The sequence below is a fragment of the Planococcus citri genome, chromosome 1 (genome assembly GCF_950023065.1).
Source record: "Planococcus citri chromosome 1, ihPlaCitr1.1, whole genome shotgun sequence".
NCBI lineage: Eukaryota > Metazoa > Arthropoda > Insecta > Hemiptera > Pseudococcidae > Planococcus > Planococcus citri.
In genome coordinates, this window is record NC_088677.1 from 26,330,252 (window position 1) to 26,352,790 (window position 22,539).

The 22,539-nt window shown below is 32.9% G+C and overlaps 1 protein-coding gene across 4 annotated transcripts; it reads right to left on the reverse strand.

Annotated features, from left to right (window-relative positions):
- Positions 1–444: 444 nt before the first annotated feature.
- On the reverse strand, positions 445–21,497 carry GAPcenA (GTPase activating protein and centrosome-associated). Of its 4 annotated transcripts, none has more exons than XM_065370812.1 (19): positions 21,340–21,497; positions 20,886–20,975; positions 20,313–20,517; positions 19,195–19,378; positions 18,551–18,734; positions 6,994–7,161; positions 6,704–6,892; positions 4,628–4,900; positions 4,070–4,241; positions 3,752–3,993; positions 3,407–3,595; positions 3,210–3,335; positions 2,953–3,138; positions 2,692–2,866; positions 2,431–2,537; positions 2,088–2,171; positions 1,931–1,990; positions 1,615–1,815; positions 445–1,525 (listed from the first exon to the last, which is right to left on the reverse strand). In XM_065370812.1, the coding sequence occupies exons 2-19, from the start codon at positions 20,964–20,966 to the stop codon at positions 1,337–1,339; spliced, it is 3,015 nt and encodes a 1,004-aa protein (XP_065226884.1). In that variant the 5' UTR covers positions 20,967–20,975; positions 21,340–21,497; the 3' UTR covers positions 445–1,336. The 4 variants fall into 4 exon arrangements, with proteins under 4 accessions (XP_065226884.1, XP_065226885.1, XP_065226886.1 ...); XM_065370813.1 differs by lacking the exon at positions 21,340–21,497 and adding an exon at positions 21,107–21,282; XM_065370814.1 differs by lacking the exons at positions 20,313–20,517; positions 20,886–20,975; positions 21,340–21,497 and adding an exon at positions 19,604–19,670.
- Between the last annotated feature and the right edge of the window lie 1,042 nt (positions 21,498–22,539).

Consider the following 22,539-nt stretch of genomic DNA (forward strand, 5'->3'; position numbering starts at 1 on the left):
ACTTCCGACTCGAGGTTTGAACTTTGAATCTGAAGCTTCAAGCTATTGAACAGTTCTTTCAAAAATTCAAAATTGAACTTGAACTAACCGATAAAAAATACCCAATAATCAACATCAATCATCATCGAGTCAGAATAACATTCGTGTTCTGCTTCTGCAGTCTGCAATCCCATCATAACTAAAATCCAACCGATGGTAATTGGAAAATGAACCATCAATTTCATTTCAAAAATTAAATAATGAGCTCAATCAAGAATATTGAGGATGATAATTTTTCTCCCTCCATGGAACTACTCAAACAAAATAATTGAACGATAAAAAACCGTATAAAATTTTGAATGACAAAACCTTCAATCTTTGTTCTTAATTACTCAAGTTCATTGATAGAGGCCATTTATAGAGATCGGAAAACCTTTCCAACGCAAAAAAAGAGGAACACACGCCTACGTAAACAATATTTATTAAAAATACAACTAAACGAAGCAAGGCGTTAGAAATGTTATAAAGGACAAGTAGGGTGTTAAAACAGTAGTAAAAACATATTGCCTTTCTAGTGATGAACTTGTTTCGCTGGCGTTACAAAAATAACAAAAAATTTGTTCACAATTTGTGTCGAAAATTACAAAACGTTTTCTTATCGGACTAACAAAAATAACACATCGTGGATTTGGTAGGTAAATAAAAACTTGGAAAAAATTACAATCTCGTACAAAAAAAAACAGGACTATGTAACGTTATAATATACTACAAATACACATCGAAATAATTAATGTCTCCACTGTCACGACGAAAGAAAAAAATAATAATAATAATAATAATAAATAAAAATAAAAAAAAAACAAAACAAAAATCTATAGAATACCGTACAAAATGAAAATAGAATATAAACGAAAAAAAAAGAAAGAAACATTTTGTTATAATCGAGTACCTACACTAAACCTTTCCCCCTCACTCAATCCAACAAAGACACACAGTAAACTAATCGAATGATGTCTCATGGCTTTTATAAAAATGATCTTTTTCCGTTCTTCCTCATATTGTTGTACATTCGGGACTTTATTATAACCGATCAAAAAATACGAATATCCTCCCTTAAAACTGACTAGAAATTTAATAAATACTTTTCAAATGCTATAAAGTGATTATCATGCGTGTAGAGAAAGAAATAATAAAGAGTATACCGGGTATTGTAAATGTACACCACTACACTCTCTTATCATAGAACTAAGAAAATTTTATCGCTTTCGCAAGTACAATAATAATGTAGCAAGGTAATTAAATTAAGATAAACGAATACTTTCAACTCTTGTTTTTCCAAGAGAGTCGGTTAGGTGCTTTAGTTAATAATAGATTCCGGCTTCGTCGTCATACTGATCAATTTATTGGCAACGTTTTGCGTATTCACCGATCTCTTATTGGCGGTGACTTCTTTGATGGACGATAAGGTTTTATGCAGCCAGGGCGGACACGTGTTTCGTATAGCTTGTAATTCTCCTTTAAGCGAATTCAGTTGATGGGTTAGATCCTGAATAGAAACAGAAATAAAAACGAGAAATACATTTAGTATGGAAAAAAAATTAATTCTTCGACTAAAGCACAAGCGATCGAACTTACTTGATTCCTGCATTCGGCTTCCACTAGAGCTAATTTAGTTTGAGCTAATTCTAATTCGAGTTCTTTTTGTTTCGATAATTTGACATCTTCTTCTTTCTCTTCTTTATTATTATTGTTAATGTTAGGCGAGTGGAGACCGTTCTGCGTGCTATCGGAATCGTTTATCGATGATCTGCATTTATCGCAACGTGAAACCGTATTCTGCGAAGAGAAATCATGGGGTTTTTCAATGTTAGAAGAATATTCGTAAATAAATCCAACTTTCGAGCTTAAGTTATCGGTAAAAGTTACTCAAGAAGTTGGTTTTTCAAATTACCTGTAAAACGTTAAGCAATGTCTTTGTGCCATTTAATTCTTTATCTAGACGTTGGCAAATCTGTAACGAAGAAAACGAGTTTATTAGATTTCAATTTGACGATGCACCACATAGAGGGGAAACATTAGATACAAAATAAGTAGTCTTTTTTACTCACTTGTTTATACTCTTTGATAATATTCGAGTCTCGTTTCGTGTCTACTTCTCTTTTTTGCATTTCTAAAAATAATGCTTCTTTGGCCTGTAACAAAAAAATTGTCGAATTAAAAGTCTGCTTAATCTTAGAGAGGGAAGGGGGTAAAATCTTGATTTTAATCAGTGATGAAAATTTTTTTAAAACAAAAATCGAAGATCTTAAATTAGAAAGTTGAGTGAATTGAGATGAAATCGACTCCAAATCATAATAATATCCACGAATCAGAGCCCATAATTTCAATCCAATAACCAAATACAAATTATAATCTCATCAACAATCAATTGATTAAATTTTAGTCACTTACTTGACTCAATTCTTCGCATTTTTTCCTTTTCTCGTCTTCAGTACGAGCCAGGACTTTTTGCAATCGATCCAGCTCATCATTATATTGCTCGGCGTTTTCTTGAATAGCTGTTTTAAAACACGAAATCATAATGACGTTAAAAAGACGATTAAACCACGTCAAATGCGATATATCATAGGTTAAATTATACACAGTGGACATTTCGTAAGAACTAAACAAACAACGTCGACCGACGATCTTGTTATGATTTATTTGACATACCTTTCATTTCGATAAACTCGTCTTCGTATTTTTTCAGTTTTTTCAATTTGATATTACAAGCTCTGGTGATGATTTTTTTGGCGTATCTTTGTTTGCGGCATTTCTTTGGCAATGTAGCTTGGAAAAATTTAAGGATATTCTCGAAGTCCAACGTCAGTAATTCTTTTTTACTCGACTGTACAAAAATTAGGGGGGAAAATGATCAATTATCTTTATACGTGAAAATTCAGCTTATAAAATTATACCTCGAGCAACACTTACGATTATCAAAGACAGTGCGATTTGGAACAACGTATCTAATCCTTGCACTAGGACAACGTCTAAAATATAGAACACAAAATACAGGGGGAATCGCGCCGTGTACAGAGTCAGGAACCAATGTGACGCGAACATGTGAGTTTCGATGCCCATTTCTTTGAAATGCTGCCATAAATGAGGTTCTTTCTCCTGAAAAATTGAAAAATTATACTCATTACTATTCGTCTACTTTCGTAAGACGTATAAACTGAGCAACAAACCTCTAATAATCGACTCAGCTGATACAATCTCAAATTCAAGTTCTCGAATCCATCTTTGTATAAATTACGTAGCTTGTAATCGTACATTAATCGAACGAGAACGCAGAAAGCTTGTTCTTCTGGCATCTAAAAAATACGAAAAAAAATTAAAACCCCAATTTCGAATAAAAAAATTCAGCCAAAACGAGTATCCTTACGTGTAAAAGTAAACTAGCGGCAATGAAAGTTAATCCTTGGCAATATCCGATTTCTGTATCATATACAGCGTACGCTTTTGATATATTAAATAACGTATCTTGTCCAACGCCGCCGGCATCTTTGAAGAAATCGTGAGCTGGGAATGTTCTGTGGATATCTCTTTGGATCACTAGTTCGGCGCTGCATTCCTGAAACAACGCCAAAAAAAAAATCATTAATAACGTATTCGATATGTAAACTAAAACGAAAAGTAAATTGATAGGCCGAAGCGAAACTCGATACAAGTAAAATACAATAATAAAGAAGTCGAGTTATTTTTTAAAAAAAATTTCAGTTCGACTTACTTTGGAAATCAGTATCCTATAGTTATTCAAAAGCTCGTCATCTTTTTCGTTGATGGTCAAACGTTGCCAAACTTCGCCTCGTAGAGCTTCCGGGATACCTTGACGTACCAACGTAGTCAATGTTCTCGGTCTGGTTTTCGTATCGGTCCATTTGGCGAGCAAATCGTTCCACTGGTCAAGTTCTTTGTCTAAACATTCTTTGGATACTTTACCAGTACCGCTAATTATAGGTTCGTCGGTATCTATAAAAAAAATGGTCACATTTAGTCAACGAATCAATTTGAAATCTCAACGATAAAATCTCAAAAAATACAGCACCTGAGAATTCATCTTTCTGGGACGATCCTTCTAACGACGTTGTACTGGCTGAACGAATCAAGCTTGTGAAATTATTCCACGTATGATTCAGGATACCTTTATCGAGCTCTCGAGATCTTTCGACATTTATAACCTCATAGCCTCGTTCTAAGCTGCCGTTACGTGAGCAAACCTACGTATGAATGGAAATAAATATTACATAATGCTCGAAGATCGATAATACGTAATTATTCATTGAGTAAAAATCAGCTCTGTATGACTGAGGAGGGTAAAAGAAAAATACTCTATTCATAACTCGGCTCACTTTTCACCATTATCAAATTTGTATGACGATTTTCAATTAAAATATTAACTCATACAAGGTCACGTTTAGTTGAGAAATCCTTTACCAGATAAGGACTCTCTTCAACGGAATGGATTTTAAATTTAATCATTTTAAAATTATGACATGATCGCGATAATGATAAAAAGCCGGTAAGATAATTCGAGCTGACTCGATCGACGATTAAAAAACATCATAATTATAGGATTTATTCCGAACATAATAATATAACTCACCTCTTTTAAATAGAGACAAAATTCGTGGTAGATTTGCGCTTTGCTCAGAGACCAGAAACGTTCATTTTGAGGGTACATTTTAACCTGCGTTTCGATGGTCAATCGAATCGGTTCTTTGATTCTTTTAATTACTAAATCCACAGCCACCGTTAACGGATATTTGGACATTTCGGCGTTGAAGCTTTCGAAGGCCGCTTCCTTCGGATCCCATTTGCCGGTGATTACGTAATATTTCTGACTCTCGTCGTCTTCGTTTTTTACGGTTAAAGATACCTGCAAAAAAAATATAAGTTGAACGTTTAATTAATCATTGGACATTTCAAGTCAATTCGAGTAAACTATTCATGGAATATTTCAACTACATACTTCGATATAAATTGAAGTATAAAAAAATTCAACGATTTTAGACCATACCATGAGTAGCTGAATGCTTTTTGCAAAGTGAGCGAAAATTGATCTTCAGATCTCCCCCCCCCTCCTCCATCCCTCTGTCCTACAGAAAGGCTCGACCGTTTTTAAAAATTCAAGAATCCTGCAAATTGATCGTCACTTTATGAGAAAATAACTTTCCTGGGGCAGTCTTTGGCTATACTCAATACACATATTCTTTCAATTAAAAAAATCACTCAAAAAATGATTCAGTCGTTCACGAACGAATCAATAATGAGAAATCATTTCAGAGTGAATGGGACTGTGAGTGGACAGTATAATTTTTTCAATTATCATCACTCATTTCGCTAATTTTTTACTGATCGTCAATAAATTACCAGAAAAACAAATCAGTCGTTCGCGAACGACACTAGCCTGAATACCACAAATATTTGTCAGTGACTGATGTTTGCAACGAATTATTCAAAAATAATCAATGATCAAAAAAGTTCCCATCTTGGTGGAATGAAACGATTTGCGAAGAAATACAGAAAAAATGGTTCAGTCGTTCGCGAACGATTCGATGCTGAAAAACTTTACAAGAATGCTTGGACAGCATTAAATATTTGTTCATAACTAGGTACGCAGACTTGACCTAACCTAACACCATTTGCCAGAAAAATATCTGAAAAATAGTCCAGTCGTTCGCGAACGATTCGAGTCTTTTATCAACCAGCTATCAACAAATCGTTTGTGGGCAGTTTTGTAGTTGTAGAGAATTCTGATCAAAATGTGGTCAAAAATATTAAAAGTAGTATCAAATTGAGTGAATCGTTCGCGAACGAATAACAAAAAAGTGATTCAGTCGTTCGCGAACGATTGTGTGTTGAAAAAAATATTTCCAGGGTGATATTAGGGAAGACTTTTCTTCATGAACAGAGTAAACATAGACAAAATATTACATATAAGTCACCAGGACATCATTCAAAAAAATGGTTCGGTCGTTCGCGAACGATTCTAGTCTCCGACTTACAGATCTTCGGTCTGGAATAGTTGAATTTTTTCGAGTTTTCACTGTTTTCGTGTTTTGTTCAAAATATGGTCAATTTTTTTTGTTTTAATTTCTCAGTGAATCGTTCGCGAACGACTTTTGAAAATTAAGTCTGAGTCACTCATTTCAAAACGATTCACAATTGCGAATATTCCTTGTTGGTAGTAATGAATATTTTTCATTTTTCAAATGAATCGTTTCCAACATGGAACATCACTACAACGATAAAAATTCAACGAATCATTCACGAACGAATTGCAAAAAAATGAATCAGTTATTCGCAACGGTTTAGTTCTGATTTTTGACTTCTAATTCTATCAGAAAAAAAATCAATGAAACACGATGAATCGTTCGCGAACGAATTGTTTCAAAATGTACACAAAATTGAACCTTTTTTTTCATATTTCAGGTCATCAGGCGAAAATAATAAATTGCTAATAATAATGACGAATCAGATCATCAATTTGATTCGAGCAAAGTTCAAATTGAACATTAATTAGAACTTTGAATGAACGCTTCCAATTAAGAAACTTATTAGTTATTTGAAACAATCACTCCCACAAAACATATAGGTAGAGTAGTTCAAAATCAAACCAGGACATTTTTTCAACATGATTTCCAATGTTCGATGTACGATTAAACGATTGAAAACTCACCATATCTAATAGCTTCATATCACTGTGTTTGACGTTATTTCCGGGACATACCAAAACGCCGAAGCAACGTTCGATTTCCAATTCAGTTTCATTCGAAAAAATCGGCTGGATGGATAGACAAATTTGCTTTTTTACATTTGTTCGTAATTTTAATCCGCATCTGTCCTTTGGTACATTGTTAAAATTTCCCTGTGTAAAAACAAAAACAAACCCGGAAAAAATCGTATAAGTAATTAAGAGATTGAAAACCAAATTACAAGGAAAGTCTAGATATAGGCAGAGGTACTCACTTTTCCATCATCTTCTTTAACTTCGAGACCGACTTCAAAAACGCAAGTTTGGACGGATTTCGCATTAACCATATTCCCGTCGAGTTCTTCACTATTCACCGAAGATGCCACTAACGAATTCGATGGTCTTTGAAAAGCTTTACCAAAACACAACGATACTTGTCCAACCTACGAGAGAGTACATATAAAATTAAACTGAATAGGTAGGTACACCATATAATATGAACTTAATTATAGCCGGAAAAAAGAGCTCGGCAGTGATAAGGCGATTACAATCTAATCTACTCGTATCACGTTTAGAAGATAGCAGCGTGCTTTTTTCCACCCCTTCGCCTCTTTTTTGTAACCCATTGGTAAGAAAATCAAAAGTTATCGCGCGAGATTAAATTAAAATAATACTAAATGTTCATAAGGTTATCGGGGTTGAAAGTAAATGTAGGTACTCTAGGTAAGTAGATAATTTATAATGAAAAATATAATAACCAATAGGTACGAGTATACTACCGTTTCATGATCAATTTTTTCAAAGTGTTTCTTCTTCAATTTTTTCCAATATATCATGTTGAAAAAACAGCACCGAGATAATTACCGAAAATCAACTTCAACCGTGTTAATCAAAAGTATAAATGATGGTAATAATCACGTTGTTGTTCGTATATTTTTTATTGTAGGAAATTGTACTTTCATTTTTGAAACACACCGTGTGTCAGAAATATCAGAAATATGTTTTTATTCTGAAAGAGATAACTATATTGTACTAACTACGAGATCCTGTATCAAAGGTATCCTATTCCATGTCTGATAACAACTTTTGACTCATCGACATCATCGTAGAACAATGCAGTGATATTACAGTTTTTTTTTTTTAGAAAAATACAAACACACACACACATATGTTCACGAAGCACGACCTATGATTTTCCTCAACCCTTTTACCTAGAAGTTTTCATTCAAAAATGGATCATTTTTCAGGCGACAATTTTTACTGAAAATTCACTTCCATTGAAATCTGAGCCTGACACTTTAAGAGGTTCCTAAAAAAAAAAAACAATTTTAAAGAAAAATTCAAGACGAATCTGTTTTTTGTTTTCCAAAATTTTTTTAGCTTCCATCCAGGAAGGATTAGACTTCAATCATTATTGAATTTTAATTTTCAAAAATTCGCCGAAAGTTGAAAAAACAATCATGATTAGATATATTTTCTTCAAGTGATCCCTTCGATGACATTCAATGATTCACAAAAAATAATATTAATAAGTAATTTCTCTGATTTTTTTTTCAGATTTCCCTTCCGAAATAATTATTGGCCTCTTTCTGATTTTTATAGTTTTCATACTCGTACTTCAATAACACTAGGCAACGGCATATTTGTGTTCGGGTTGAAAATGGGCTTAATCGATAGTTTAGACCCTAAAACAAAAAACAGAGTGGGGATTTTCAATTTGAGTTGTTTTTGTAGTCAGGAGAGATGATCAAATTTGCAAAAATGGCCGTTTTTGCCCTATTTCACGAGTTTGTGGCGACATCAGTATTATGTTTCAAAAAAAACCAAGTTCATATTCGGATTCTACGCACTTTTTTAAGTAAACATCTTTACCGGATTTTTGATTTTTGAACATTCAAGCGCATACGGAAGATTTTCGTTTGTAACACAAAATTTTTACTGCACGAGAGCTTCGCCCGCGCGAACACGATTCCGCGCCACGATTACATCGTGGAGTAACGCCAGCGTCGCGCGCTCCGAGATTTAAAATATGTTACAAACAAAAATCTTCCGTATGCGCTTGAAACTTCGAAAATCAAAAATCCGGTGAAATTGTTTACTTAAAAAAGTGCGTAGAATCCGAATATGACCTTGTTTTTTTTTGAAACATAATACTGATGTCTCCACAAACTCGTGAAATAGGGCAAAAACAGCCATTTTTGCAACTTTGATCATCTCTCCTGACTACAAAAACAACTCAAATTGAAAATCCCCACTCTGTTTTTTGTTTTAGGGTCTAAACTATCGATTAAGCCCATTTTCAACCCGAACACAAAGAAAAGGTCAAAAATTGTTGCCTAGTGTAATTCAATGGGGGGAAAAATTTGGCAGTCTCAGAAGAAACTGGAAGGATAAGTAAGTTTGGAGCATTTTTTGTGCATTTTGAGTAATATTCAGACCATTTTACACAATTTATGTGGTTTTCAAAAATTTATTTCAATTTGTATTAAATTCCGCCACTTTAGCTTATTTTTAAGAATTTTAAGAAACTTTGTTGACATCTTGTGCAATTTTTCAATATTTTGCAAAATTGACACATTTGTCCATTTTCGCACTATTTGTAATAATTTCATGAAAGTTTAGCCAAAGAGCTTTTCAGGATAAGATAGTGAAATCCCAACTTTTCCCAATTTTGACGAAACTCACCCAAAACGTTAGTTTTGACGTAACACTATCCCAACAATTTTTTTGAGTCGATCCCCCAACCCAAACCCATCCGAGAAATGTGTCCATGTGTGCTCAAGATTCTCACACAACAAAATTAAATGGAAAATCGGCATTTTCGTATCTATTTACGTATTTTGCTTGAAATGTCATTTTTTCCAAAAATTCTGACCGTGAAAATTCAAACACGGCAAAAATGAAAAAATGACAAAAAACACGTTTTATGCAAGTTTAATTTTTTTGAAAATGTTGCACTAATTTTTGAGCTTCGCAAAAAATACATGTTATACCTCAGAATGCAACTTAATTTCTGAGAAAATTTTGCAGAGGGAACCCTTCCCGTTTTTTTACGAATTTTTGAAAAAATTTCCATCCCCCCCCCCTCAAAAAACCAAAATATGAAATGTTTTTGAAAAACAATCCACATACGTAGGTACCTATCTAGTGACTATTTTCTATGAAAGTTTCAAAACTTTTGGATCTGGAGAAGGAAAATTGTGAATTTTGAGCACATATGGGCATATTTCTCGCGTGAAGGGCCTGCGTGGAGGGGGGGGGGGTGACTCAAGATTTTTTTTTTTGGATGGATTTCACTATCTTATCCTGAAAAGCTTTTTCAACAGTTCTTAAAATTTTTCAACAAAATTTTGAATTTTTCACGACATTTTTTTTTTATTTATTTATTTTATTGGGTGCCATGAACAGCTACTATGGCTAGGGGCACCTCATCATTACATTTGGCACAGTTATCTACATAGCAAATTATAAATTATAGATATTACAAAGTAAGAAAATTTATAATGTAAGCATATAATTATTAAACTATAGTTTTTGTCTTAGTCCTGTGATATTTACAAAGTTCAGTACATTATTTATTGCGACTGGATCATCTGATAGGATAGTATTTATTTGATTGGAATTTAGAAAGAGAGAGCGAGTATGTTGGAAAATGGGACAGTGTATGAGTATGTGGGGAACATTTAGAGGAACATTGCAAGTGGAACACATAGGAGGAGGTTGTTTTAGGAATAAGTATTGATGGGTGAGTAAAGAGTGTCCAGTTCGAAGGCGAGTTAGTATTACTTCTGAACGACGGTTGGGTTGTTCAGATGTTTTCCAGAATGATGCAGAGTTTTTAATACTTTTTAATTTATTTGTGTTAGGAATTTGGGACCAGTAGGAGTGGAACTCATCAAACATGATCTTTTTTGCATGTAATTTTAAGTCAGAAAGGGGAACTGGTATGTTTGCTCATTTCGAGCTGTCATTTTTACTAATTTCATATGTACTCGTAATAATTTTGGTCAATGTTTTGTGCAATTTTTTCTCGCAGTATATCTCAAAATTTGTACATACATAGTATCTAACGGAATTCTTTTGAAAAAAACACTTCTTTTTCCAACCCAATTTTCAGAAATATTTCCACTTACCCCCCCCCCCCCTCCCTCCCAACGCACAAAAAAATCAACAAAGTCAAACTCTTCACAGGAAAATTTTCAAAAAAATAATGAAATTGGAAAACAATTTGTATACAAAGTATTTTTTTTCTCTCTATATTTAATTTTTAAAAAAATAATTTATTGAAGGTTTTTGTTGGGCGTTTGAATTTTACATTTTTTGACTAACTTTTTGACTAAATCAGGGTGTCTAACAAATTCTGAAAACTAAAAAGAAGGACTTTGGAAGGACTTTGGAAGAACCTTTTGGAAGGACATTTTAAAAATTAAAAATGCACCTACTGACCCCCCCCCCTCCTCATTCATTTTTACAAAATTGGCAAAAAAATGTCGAAAATTTATAATTTTTAAAAGAAACAAAAAAATTATTGATATTCAAAATAGACCTGATAAATTTCTTGTCAAATGACTACCAAATCCAAAAAACAAAATTTCGTACTTTTTTCGTATCCCTCGCTTACTTTTTAGACATCAAAATTGAGTAAGGGAAACTACTTTGATGAAAAATTTAAATTTTTTACTCGAAACTCCCCCCCCCTCCACACCAAGCATTTTTCCAAACAATTGGCCAGCTGTGGTTCGAAACATTTTCTAAAAAGGGAAGTTAGCAACAAAAATGTCGAATAAAAAATTCATTTGAATTTTTCATTGATTGGATTATGTTTTTGGAATTTCTCGAGGAGTTGATTTTTCAATTCTAGGAAATGTTTGAAAATTTTTGTAGCAGAATTGCAATCTGACCGAGCGAAGCGAGGGTGAAAGCTGAGAAAAATTGATAATTCAAAACGTAAAACATCGTGCATTTTTTATGCAAAAAGTTGATTTTCATAGCTTCAAAATTTACAAATTTTAAAAGTTTTCAGAAAATTTCATTGGTATTCATCACGGTTAAAAATATGAATAAACGCCCGAGCGAAGCGAGGGCAAAAGCTTTCGAAAATTCACAATTCCCGAGTAGTAAAACAGCATTATTTTTGATTTGAGGAGTCATATGTTTCTACCCTTTAACTTCGGTCAGAGAAAAGAAAAGAAAAATGATCTAGCCCGAGCGAAGCGAGGGCGAAAGCTGTGGAAAATTGATACAATACGAGACGTAAGAGAACACCATTCCTAATTTTTATTAAATGACAGAATTATTAGAAAATTCGGAAAAAAGAAGGACCTTCGGGCAAAAAGAAGGACTTTTGAAGGACTTTTTGAAAAAGAAGGACCAATAGGCAAAAAGAAGGACTTTTACTGACCTGGAAGGACCGGAAGGACCGTTAGACACCCTGTAAATTCACTACTCTTTTACTACTTTCACTATCCATTTTTAAACTCCCCACTAACTTTTACTGTTTTAACGATATTTTATTAATTTTTTTTTACCAATGTCAACGATTTCTCAAATTAATTAATTGATCACTACTTGGTGCAATTTGTTCAATATTTTATAAAATTTTGGCAAAATTTCATCAGTTTACTCTCCATTTTCAATATGTTCTAGTAAATTCTGTGAAATTTGATTTTTTTTTTTAGATTTTTGAACAAACTTTTGCATTATTTACACTATTTTGGTGACGTTCATTCATTTTCTGGGCAATTGTTTACGAACTATTGTCAATATTTTCTCAATTTTTCCACCATTTTCGAAGATTTACTATCAAGTTTTATTGATTTTCTGCTAAATCTATTTTTTTTTTCATATTTCTCAAAGAATTTTTGTAAACTTTTACAACTTTTTGGAAACATTTCTTCATTTTTACTTTAATCGAGCATAAATAAAGTCATTTATATAAATTATAGGTAGTACAATATTTTAGTATTTTACAAAATTTTTGGTGTTATAAGTACTTTATTGATTTTTTTTGCGATTTATTATCATTTTTCGCCATTTTGCCGAATTTTAATTGAATTTTGGAACTTTTTTTTTCAATGTTTCAATCAATTTTCACTGTTTCCAAACAATATGCATACGAAAAGAGTGAGTGAGTGTATCCGATTATTACGTGTACCTAATTAATAAAGAGAACTCGTCGTTATAAAAACCCATGAATTTATTTACAAAAAGAACCTACATTTTTTTTAAAAAGAAAATTACAAGAAAGAAAAAAAAATTGCGATAACCAAACGGAATCATCATACGACTGCGACTACAACTACACAGTCAGGAAAAATTGCCCAATCTGTACTGTAGGCGGCTACACCGGAAACGAGTATAAAAAATAGCTTGGTTGGTGAGAAAAAAATATTCACAAAGTCACAATTCAGCGTAGATAGAGATACTCGTATACGTTGATTAAAATCCGAATAGGTAGGTTCAGAGCAAACGAATTGCTGATACGACGAATTCGATATAATGCATTCGCATTATCTCATAATTAATTAAAATTTAAATTCACTTTTTCAATTTTCGATAAATGTTGCCATTTTACGTACTTTTTTGATGATTTTAAAGAATTCTGTAATTATTTCGAGTAATTTTCGATGTTTTACAAAATTTTGATAATAATTATTTATAAACTTTTTTTGACCTTCGCAACTTGTTAATTTTCCTCGCTTTTAAATGAATTTTAGTCGATTTTTCTGCATCCAAAATCATCCTTACTTTATTTCACCCAACTTGAGCAAAATTTGATCCACTTTGAAATGATTTTCTATATGTTTTGAATCAGCCGACTTCTAGATCTTTTTGAACAATTTTCACACGACTTTCTATTCGTACAATATTTCATCAAATCGCAATGAAGTTCTCATAAAAATTGTGGGCAAATTTAATCAATTTTTTCAAGATTTCTGCCGCCTTCCTTTTGCACTAAATTTCCATCGCCATTTTTCTAATCTATTTTCAAATCGATCCAATTACATAAATCAAAACCTTAAAATCTCCATGAAGATAGCGTGACCTAGAGAAACGTCGATTAGGTACCCAATGACGTCATAGAATCTCCTACCTTTCAACGAATTCGTTATTAAGCAGGCCAAAATCTGTCGAAATCGATCAATTAATCGGTCATTTAAATAATCACGATCGAACGAATAGATTGCTTTAAAATAACGCCTAATCTTTCATACTTCTTATCAACTCGCAGAAGAACATTATAGTTTCTCTTAATTTTTTTCAACAGCTCTGCCCGTACAAATAAATATGTACATTTGTTTATCTCGACACATAATTTTTGTTTGAAAAAGCGATTAACTGGACCGGAATTTTAATATTATAGCCATAATATTTGCTGAGTTCTTATCTCGTATACGAGTACGAATAAACGCAAGGTTAAACACCATTGTGTAAATAAGGGTACTTTATTTTTCACTCCGAAGGTTCGTTTTTCAGATACTCGTACGAATAATCTCTAGTGCAAATTTGCCAATCCCCATCCAAAATATGGGTACTTATAAATTACCTACTCAAACTAGATCAATTTCATAAAAAATGGCAATACTAGTCTATAATTAGATAGATAGAAATGTACATACGTAAATTCGATCCAATTAATCAATCATCGGACGTAATGTTACACAATCAGATGGAAAAATGGTAAAAATGGCACAACCGACTACCGTTATTACTTAATCGTTGATGACAATATTATTTCAAATGACAAATTTTCTCAGAATTAATGCAAATGTGCTCTCTCTTAACTTTATTATGGAAATGCGCACACACATACTGGTTAATGGTGCACGAGGCAACGATAACTGAAGTCCGATCGAAGTCAACGGAGAGTCAAAAAAATTCACCGATATCAACAAAACTTCCAAAACAATACGAAATATCGAGATACCGAAAAATATTTCGAGATATTGGATACTATGGAAAGAGAAAGAATGTGGAAAAAATTATCGCCATCCAGCTAATTTACAACACGCGGAATGTCCCAGATGAAATGTCTCCTTTGAGAATAATAATCTCATTACCACGTTCTGATTATCATCACGTGATGGGTAATTTGAAAACGATGATAAATATACAGAAGTAATAATTTCGAATTTAGGCAACACGTTCACTCATTTAATAAAACACAAACAACTCGTATCAAACTGGAAACTGAAATTTTCATAGTTACGAATTTGTCAAACACAAGTTCAAAATATCTTCACGCAACCCAATCAATGCCCTTATACGAATAATTTACCGATATTTGTACGCAGTCACGTATTTTTTCTTAAGATGCTACGGTTTATGCCATTTTAGGATTTTTACAGAGAATTATTTAGTGCTGAGGAGTCATAAATTACTCTTTGATTATCGGAATGATTATTCAAATTTGGTGTTAATTGAAGTGGTCGCCATAATTTTCGTAAATCGTACGTACCAATAAGTTATGTTTCTCTCTCTCTCTTTTTTTCTTCTAATACGCACACGTACGAGTAGCATAGATTTTGCTGATGATGAATTTACCAAAAATTAGCCTGCTCTGCCCTCTTTCATCAAAATTAACTCGTGATTATCGCAAAAAATACGCTCGAAATGATGTAAGATCTATTTCAGAACGAACTCGTACACTTGATAATCGATTGAAAAGTTCATCGACCGTTTTCTTGGGTCTAATTTAATCGCAACCCTCAAACTCAAAAGTTTCATTCAATTTTTCGTATTTTTTTTTCATCAATATTTTGTACCCACTTCAAGAACATTATCTTGCTTAGAATTGTGCAAAAATTGAAAAAATCGAAGAAAATTTTAAATGTTAGTCTAAAAAAAAAAAATCATTGTGCGATGATACAATTAGCCCCAAAACACTGCTACAACAATGTGAGATTCGAAAAAATTTTAAAGTTAACACCCAGACAAACAAATTTAAATTTAACAATTTTTCTGGTCATCTTGTCTAATGTGATTCGAGTTTTAAAAAGTTACAGGAAAATTTATTCATCACAGCAGGATGAAAAATTTACGATACCTATAATGAATGTAAATTTGAACACGTGCTGATTTTACCATTTCAAAAAAGGTAGTTATTTTTTAGTCATATTTACTTATTGGAAATATTATGTAGTTCCGATAATTTCGATAATAAAAATTCAATAATATGTATCAATAGTTCAAATCCGAATAAAGCTGACGAACAACAATAATTTTGGAAAATAGAAATAGCTCATTCAATTAACCCAGAATAGGAATGATTCGGGTAGTTTTTCACTGAAGAAAAAAAAACTTACACCAATTTGTGAAATTTTCCTCTCGAAATCGTAATAAATACGGTAGCAATAGAAGCCAGAAGGCGATTCAGTTAAATTCGTCTATTACATATTACATTTGGGAAATTCATGGAAATTTTAGCGACAACGAAATACTCGTAGAAGTAACTTGAACAAGTAATCCTTAAATTTTTGTCAACACACATCAGTATGAAGAGAACCACTTCTTATGTAAAAATTCCTACTCAACGTGTTTGAGAAAAATTGGTTCATATCTGAAGATTAAAGTACCTATTTGAAATTTTGCAAATCTACATCGACAATTCATTGCCATCAAAATCCAAGACCGATTTTAGGGTTGATTGGGGGGAGGGGGGGGGGGAATTTCATAATAAAAATATGAAGAATATTCTGGCATACAAAAGCAACACTTTTCAAAATCCAAGACCGATTTTAGGGTTGATTGAAAGGGGGGGTGGGAGATTTCATAATAAAAATATGAAGAATATTCTGGCATACAAAAGCAACACTTTTAGTACATTTTTTTCAAATATTTCATTATTTTATGGAGGCAGGAGGGACGTCAACATTGTTTTAAACCGATAATTTTTTAGATCAAAATTATGTACTTTTCAAAGAGAAGTGAATAAATTGAAAAAATCAAGAAAAAACTTTCACTAAGAAATGATGTTTCATTGATTTGATCAAAAAATGAAAACAATCACAAAACTTCTTGCTAAAATATCCAAAATGGTAACTTTTCAGGATAACCTGAAAATAAGGCTCAAACGTTCTCACACATAAACTGGTTCGCCTAAATCTGGTTAAAAAAACTCATTTTGTAACAATTTTAATTTTTCAAGTTCAACTTTAGACACCAAAATTTAAAAAATTTCGAATTTTGAAAAAATTGGCCCTTTAAATTCAGTCAAGTATTTTACATAGAAAATTTATTCAGAAAGTCGTTATTTTCAAAAATGAAAAAAGGAATGATGAATAATTAAAAATTTCAATAAGTTCAAACATCATTTTTTTGTTGCTGGGGAAGGGTGAGAAGGGGTTGAAAACTCAAAATACCCGAAAAGACATATCCAGGACACCCTTTATAAATGTGCAAGCCAAATTTCAGTCTTCTAGACTGATTTGTAGCGGCCAATGGCTCCTTCTTCATCGACAAAAATCAAAAATCGTATAAAAAACGAAAAAAATCCTCTTTTTTGGTGCTGGCAGTGGGGGGGGGAGGAGGGGTTCTAGGCCACACTTCAAAAGCACATCTCAAATTTTCAATTCCCAGCAAGAGTGGTGTTTTTTTGTTATGTTATAAAACTCTCGATTTCCTTTCGATTTACACTTGTTTTGATCAGTTTCACCCCCATTCTCCACACTGATTTCAAGATGTGGATTTCAGGTCAAAGTCATCTCCACTCAAACACCTCAAATCCAATGCTTGTTTTGAATTCGGCTGAGATGAGCTCAAAGTCCAGAATATTTCATTTTTTTAACATCAAATCAAGACAAAAAAAATGAGATCGATACAAAAATTAAACTTCAAACTCGATCAATAACTTTAAAATTCATAAAATTTGACAGAGAAACGCAATTTTTAATATTCAATGCTTAGAATTTTATAGATATGTACTATGCACTTATTCACTATTATTTTTGTTTAAAAAAAAAAAAAAATACTTCGTGAAAGTAATGACTTATTTTTTTAATCTAATTAAGTACTCGTACGTTCACTATGAACACAGGGTAACGGTGTACTCCTTATCAAATGTACCAAGAAACAAGCATTACAGGTCATAATTTACGTGGCCAAAGCACATGCTGTGAAGAAGCTCAAAAATTCTATGAAATCAACAAAGAGAAGATAAATTTTTAGAAACCTATCAGAAAAGTAATTTGACCAGAAGAAACTTCTATATTTTGAAATGGGTAACATTTTTCGTGACGACAAAAATAGAGGAATAAGTAAGTACATTTTTTTGAAAAGTCTATTTTGAACACTTGAATTGATTGTCGATTCGGACTAGTGTTTTTTTTATTTCTGAGAAGATGTCTTATTTTTATCATTTTCCGAGTTTCCAAAAGATGATAAAGGCTGAAAAATCGAATGAAAAAGTTTCGTATGCAAACAAACAATATCAGAAAATTGTTCAACAAAAGTAAGTCACCACAAAAAATCACAGAACACAACACCAAACAAACCTCATACAGTTCACATCAATAAACCTCTCACTTTAAAAATACCACTAAAATCAAGATCTTTGTTCAGAATAAATCACCAATTAACCCTTCACTATCACGACTGTAGTAAAAAGTAAACAAGCGATGACGTCGATCTAAAATTACAGCGCGGTAATGCGTATAAACCATCTAATTAAATCGTATTATTAATAACATATTAAATTTTTGGCTTTCGATTTTAATAATCGACGATGAAAAATAGCACGTAACCAGCCTCTATATCACTGCCATAATCGAATCTCTCTTTTTATAGGTCAAATATGTATCCAAAATAATAAATTAAATTAAACTGAAAACTTACAGCTTCGGGAATATCGCACCGGAATACATGGCACTGGAAAATGGCCGTTTCTTCGGTATCTCCGTGCAAATAAGTGAACGCGAAACACGAATTTTCATCCGATTTCGGAGTCCCGTTGGCGAAAAATGTTATTCTTTGGACATCGTAACGGGCCATAACGCTATTGTTGTTCGCATCATATAATCTGTAAAAAAAATAATCAATACACAATTTCATTTCTCAGAATGACAACACTGGAATTGGTTTTAAATAATTGAATGATCCATTGACCTCATTTAGGGAAAGTGTTCGTGTTCAGAATTTTTTTTTTAATGAATAATAATTTTTTTTACGGACATATGTACTTTCCCAAAAGTCGAGCGGTGCCACACCGGTGATTTCAAAAAGTATCATGTTTTAAATTTATAGATAAAATTCGAGATTTTTTTTCACCAAGCGTTCACTTTTTTATGACGAAGCGAAATCGCATAAGAATAAATTACGACGCTCGTTCGTAATTACAAATTCTAACATAATGTTTCATATTAATGACTTGTCATAACGCTTTCGAAACTGAAAAAATTATCACACAATGCGAAATTTTTTCCACTCTTACAATCGAGTTGTCATGTAAAGGAGACAAACTAACATCCAAATCAACTTACACGACCACTCCATCAGCGAAATTCGGTATCGATAGGGACACTTTGATAGCATGATCCGAAGACTGTTCGTTCAAAATGGCCATATTACGTAAAATTTCAATTTTGCTTTTCGGCGCATTAATGGCAGCAGATCCCAAATACGATATGCATCCGAACACGGTGCATTCTTGGCATACATCGGCCACTGAAAAAAAAACAATCGTAAGATACTATTGAAAAACAATCGTTTCTAATCAAACGTACGATAAATAATTCTACGATGTGGTTCTGTTATCAGAACACCACACACTAGAGAACAATACGAATTATTTACAAATTCGCGTGTTTAGAAATAAATTACAACGCGGAAACATTTCGCAGATAATGTAAACACGTTCTCTAAAACAATTATCCATGCGGGAAATTATACCTGCTAAATTATTTTCGTTGAAGAATTTCAGAACGGCTAAAAAGTCCAACATCGCTACGACATCAATATCGCAAGAATGAATTTTCGAGCACACCGAACTTATCAAATTGGTCAGGGACACATATGAAAAAAAAACGCCTTCGTTTGAGGTTACACTACCTATAAGCTGATACGACTCGATCAATTTTTCAAATGAGATTTCCATAATAGCGGTTTGAATTTTCAATTCGACCCAAAGATGATAGAAAGCGATAAGTAAGGGTTAAAAGAAGATTATCAGATAAAACGGCGGGAAAATTAACCCGATTTACCTACGTAAAGATAAAATTAAATTTTAATTCGTTCCGGTGATTAATCAAAGTAGGACGAATCATCTCAGAATAATTTCTCGAACGTTACCTTCTTGGCTGGAGCTCTTAAAATTCATAGTTTTACAAATTTTTCGCTAAAAACTAGATGACTAAACAAATACTCGAAAACTAAACACCACGATTCTCACCAAGTCGAACATTTCACTCTTAATGATGTTTTTTCAGCACAACACAACTCGAGTACGAGATAATTACGATCGTTTTTCATTACGAGGTTTATTTTTTTTTTCGGTAAACAGGTCACACCATACGACACACGAACATTAAAGACATATGTACACAGGCATATTTCGAAGAAGGAAAGAAAAAACCATAGGGAAAAAATGACAATTACGTACGTGGCTCGAATTGTTCTTCGTCGCTGTAATTTTGCGAGCTTTTATCATTAGACGAACTGTTCGTATCCATTTTACTATTCAAAGAACACGTTTCCACTTCAGATAACATTTCACCCAAACACTTTTGCAAATGATCAGCATCACCGTTTCCGGCAATCTTCAATATAGGTTGTTCATTTTTCTGGCTTAATGGAACCTTCGCTATCTACGCAGATAAAAGTGAAGAAAATATACGTTAGATGGTGTTACTCATACTGCAGAATATATTAAGTAAAAAACACGAGTGAAAAATCATCTTCGAATGTTTCGTAATGAAAAATTCATAATACTAACGCATTCTAACAAACGAATATTTCTCAAGCCGAGCATTGCGAATTAGTTGTTTCGAACACAACATCGTACACACGAAATAGTGAAGATCACGAGTGTTAGATGATACAGCGAACAAAAATCTTACTATTTACAATATTCTAATACATACTTTGTACTGTATTGTTTCTATACTCGAAGATGATAACACTCGAACAAATTTCGAGACAAAAAAACGCAATGGTGATATTAAAAAATACTAACGTTGGCTGTTGAAGGCACGAACTCGTATTCATCGCTAGTCGTGGCGGAATCGTTTGATTTTACGCTGACACTATCGTCCATCACTTTAACCTGATATAAAAGAGAAAAAAATTCATTTCAAATTCATTAATAGTAATTATCAACGTAAATGTTTTCAATCGTAGAGTAAAATCATTTTGAAGGATGTTTGCATTATGAAGTTTAACCCTGAAAAACAATACCTTCAATGCTAACAACCGTAACGGCTAGGGTTTGATTTCGGTCACAGTGTCAAACAATCGTATCCATTTTCATTCGTTTACAAAATGAAACATTTCGTCTTACGATTCGATGACCAGAGTGCTGATTGCTTTAATTATTCCATCATTGCAATAATACCACCAGTTTTTGGTGAATGCAGTTTTACAAAATTAGTTCATGCTCTAGAATTATAAATAGAAAGTGAGATACGTACAGAATTGGAAATCCAACGCTCATATTATACGCTATAGCGTTCTTATTTGAGGAAAATATCGAACGAATTACATTTAATTAAACGAATAACTCGAAGAAATGAAAATTATAAAATGTAAATAGACAGAAAATGACATAATCTTCGTAAACTCGCGTCGACCGTATATAATGGACGAATAATTCAAATCGCAGGAAATGACGGCCACATTTTGGATGCAGAATCCTGGAAACGTTCTGCACATGCGCCAAACATGATGCTTACGGCGTTGGTGGAGAGAGAGACGGTTCACTAGTTCAACCCAACCATGTTCATTGTTCAACCAGTAAACCGTCTCTCTCTCCACCAGCACCGTAAGCGTCATGTTTGACGCATGAGCAGAAGGTTTCCAGGATTCTGCATCCAAAATCTAGGCTTCACATTTTGTCATTTTTTCACCGTTGAATTATTCGTCCATTATATACGGTCGACGTAAACTCGTGATAAAATTTTACTCGATGGGTTGGGAATTGTGACGTCACACTTCACGGCCAATTTCTATTTTTTCTCGCTAGAGGCGCTAATTTGGACGGTTTGCAGGGATCTTTTTTATGGTGAGGTGACAATTTTGTCGAAGATGGACTAGATTGCTTTCAAGTTGAACTTTGCTCGAGTTCCCGCTCCACAGTTTTACATCATTCGTGCTCCACGATTTAAAATGTACGAATAGAATTTAATCGAACCAATAAAAATGAAATTTTACAAAAATTACGTGAAATAGTAAACCACTAACCAATCATAAAAACTGCGAGATGAAAATAATTGCGCAGGTAGGTAGTTGTAAAAAGTGTAAACACGAGCAGAACTTGTAAGAAATTCCTTCGAAACTAATTTTTTTGAACTTCTTACAATTGCATCAATATATAATATATGAAATTTTTTCAAAGGTTTTGATTCAAATTTGTCTTAGAGTGATTGATGTTGGATGAATTCATAATTGAGATACCTAGTTATTCCATATCAATTTGATCATTCGACTAGGGTTTCGAACTTTTGAAGTCATGTCTTTCCATTTCGATAATTTTTATTTTTTTCACGTCAGTTTAAAGGATGATAAATATCTAGGAAGTTTATCCCAAAAAAAAAAAAAAAAAAAAAAAAAAATACAACAAAAGCACTAATTTTTTGGCTGAGCCGCATCTTCTTTTAAATACTGCGTATTTC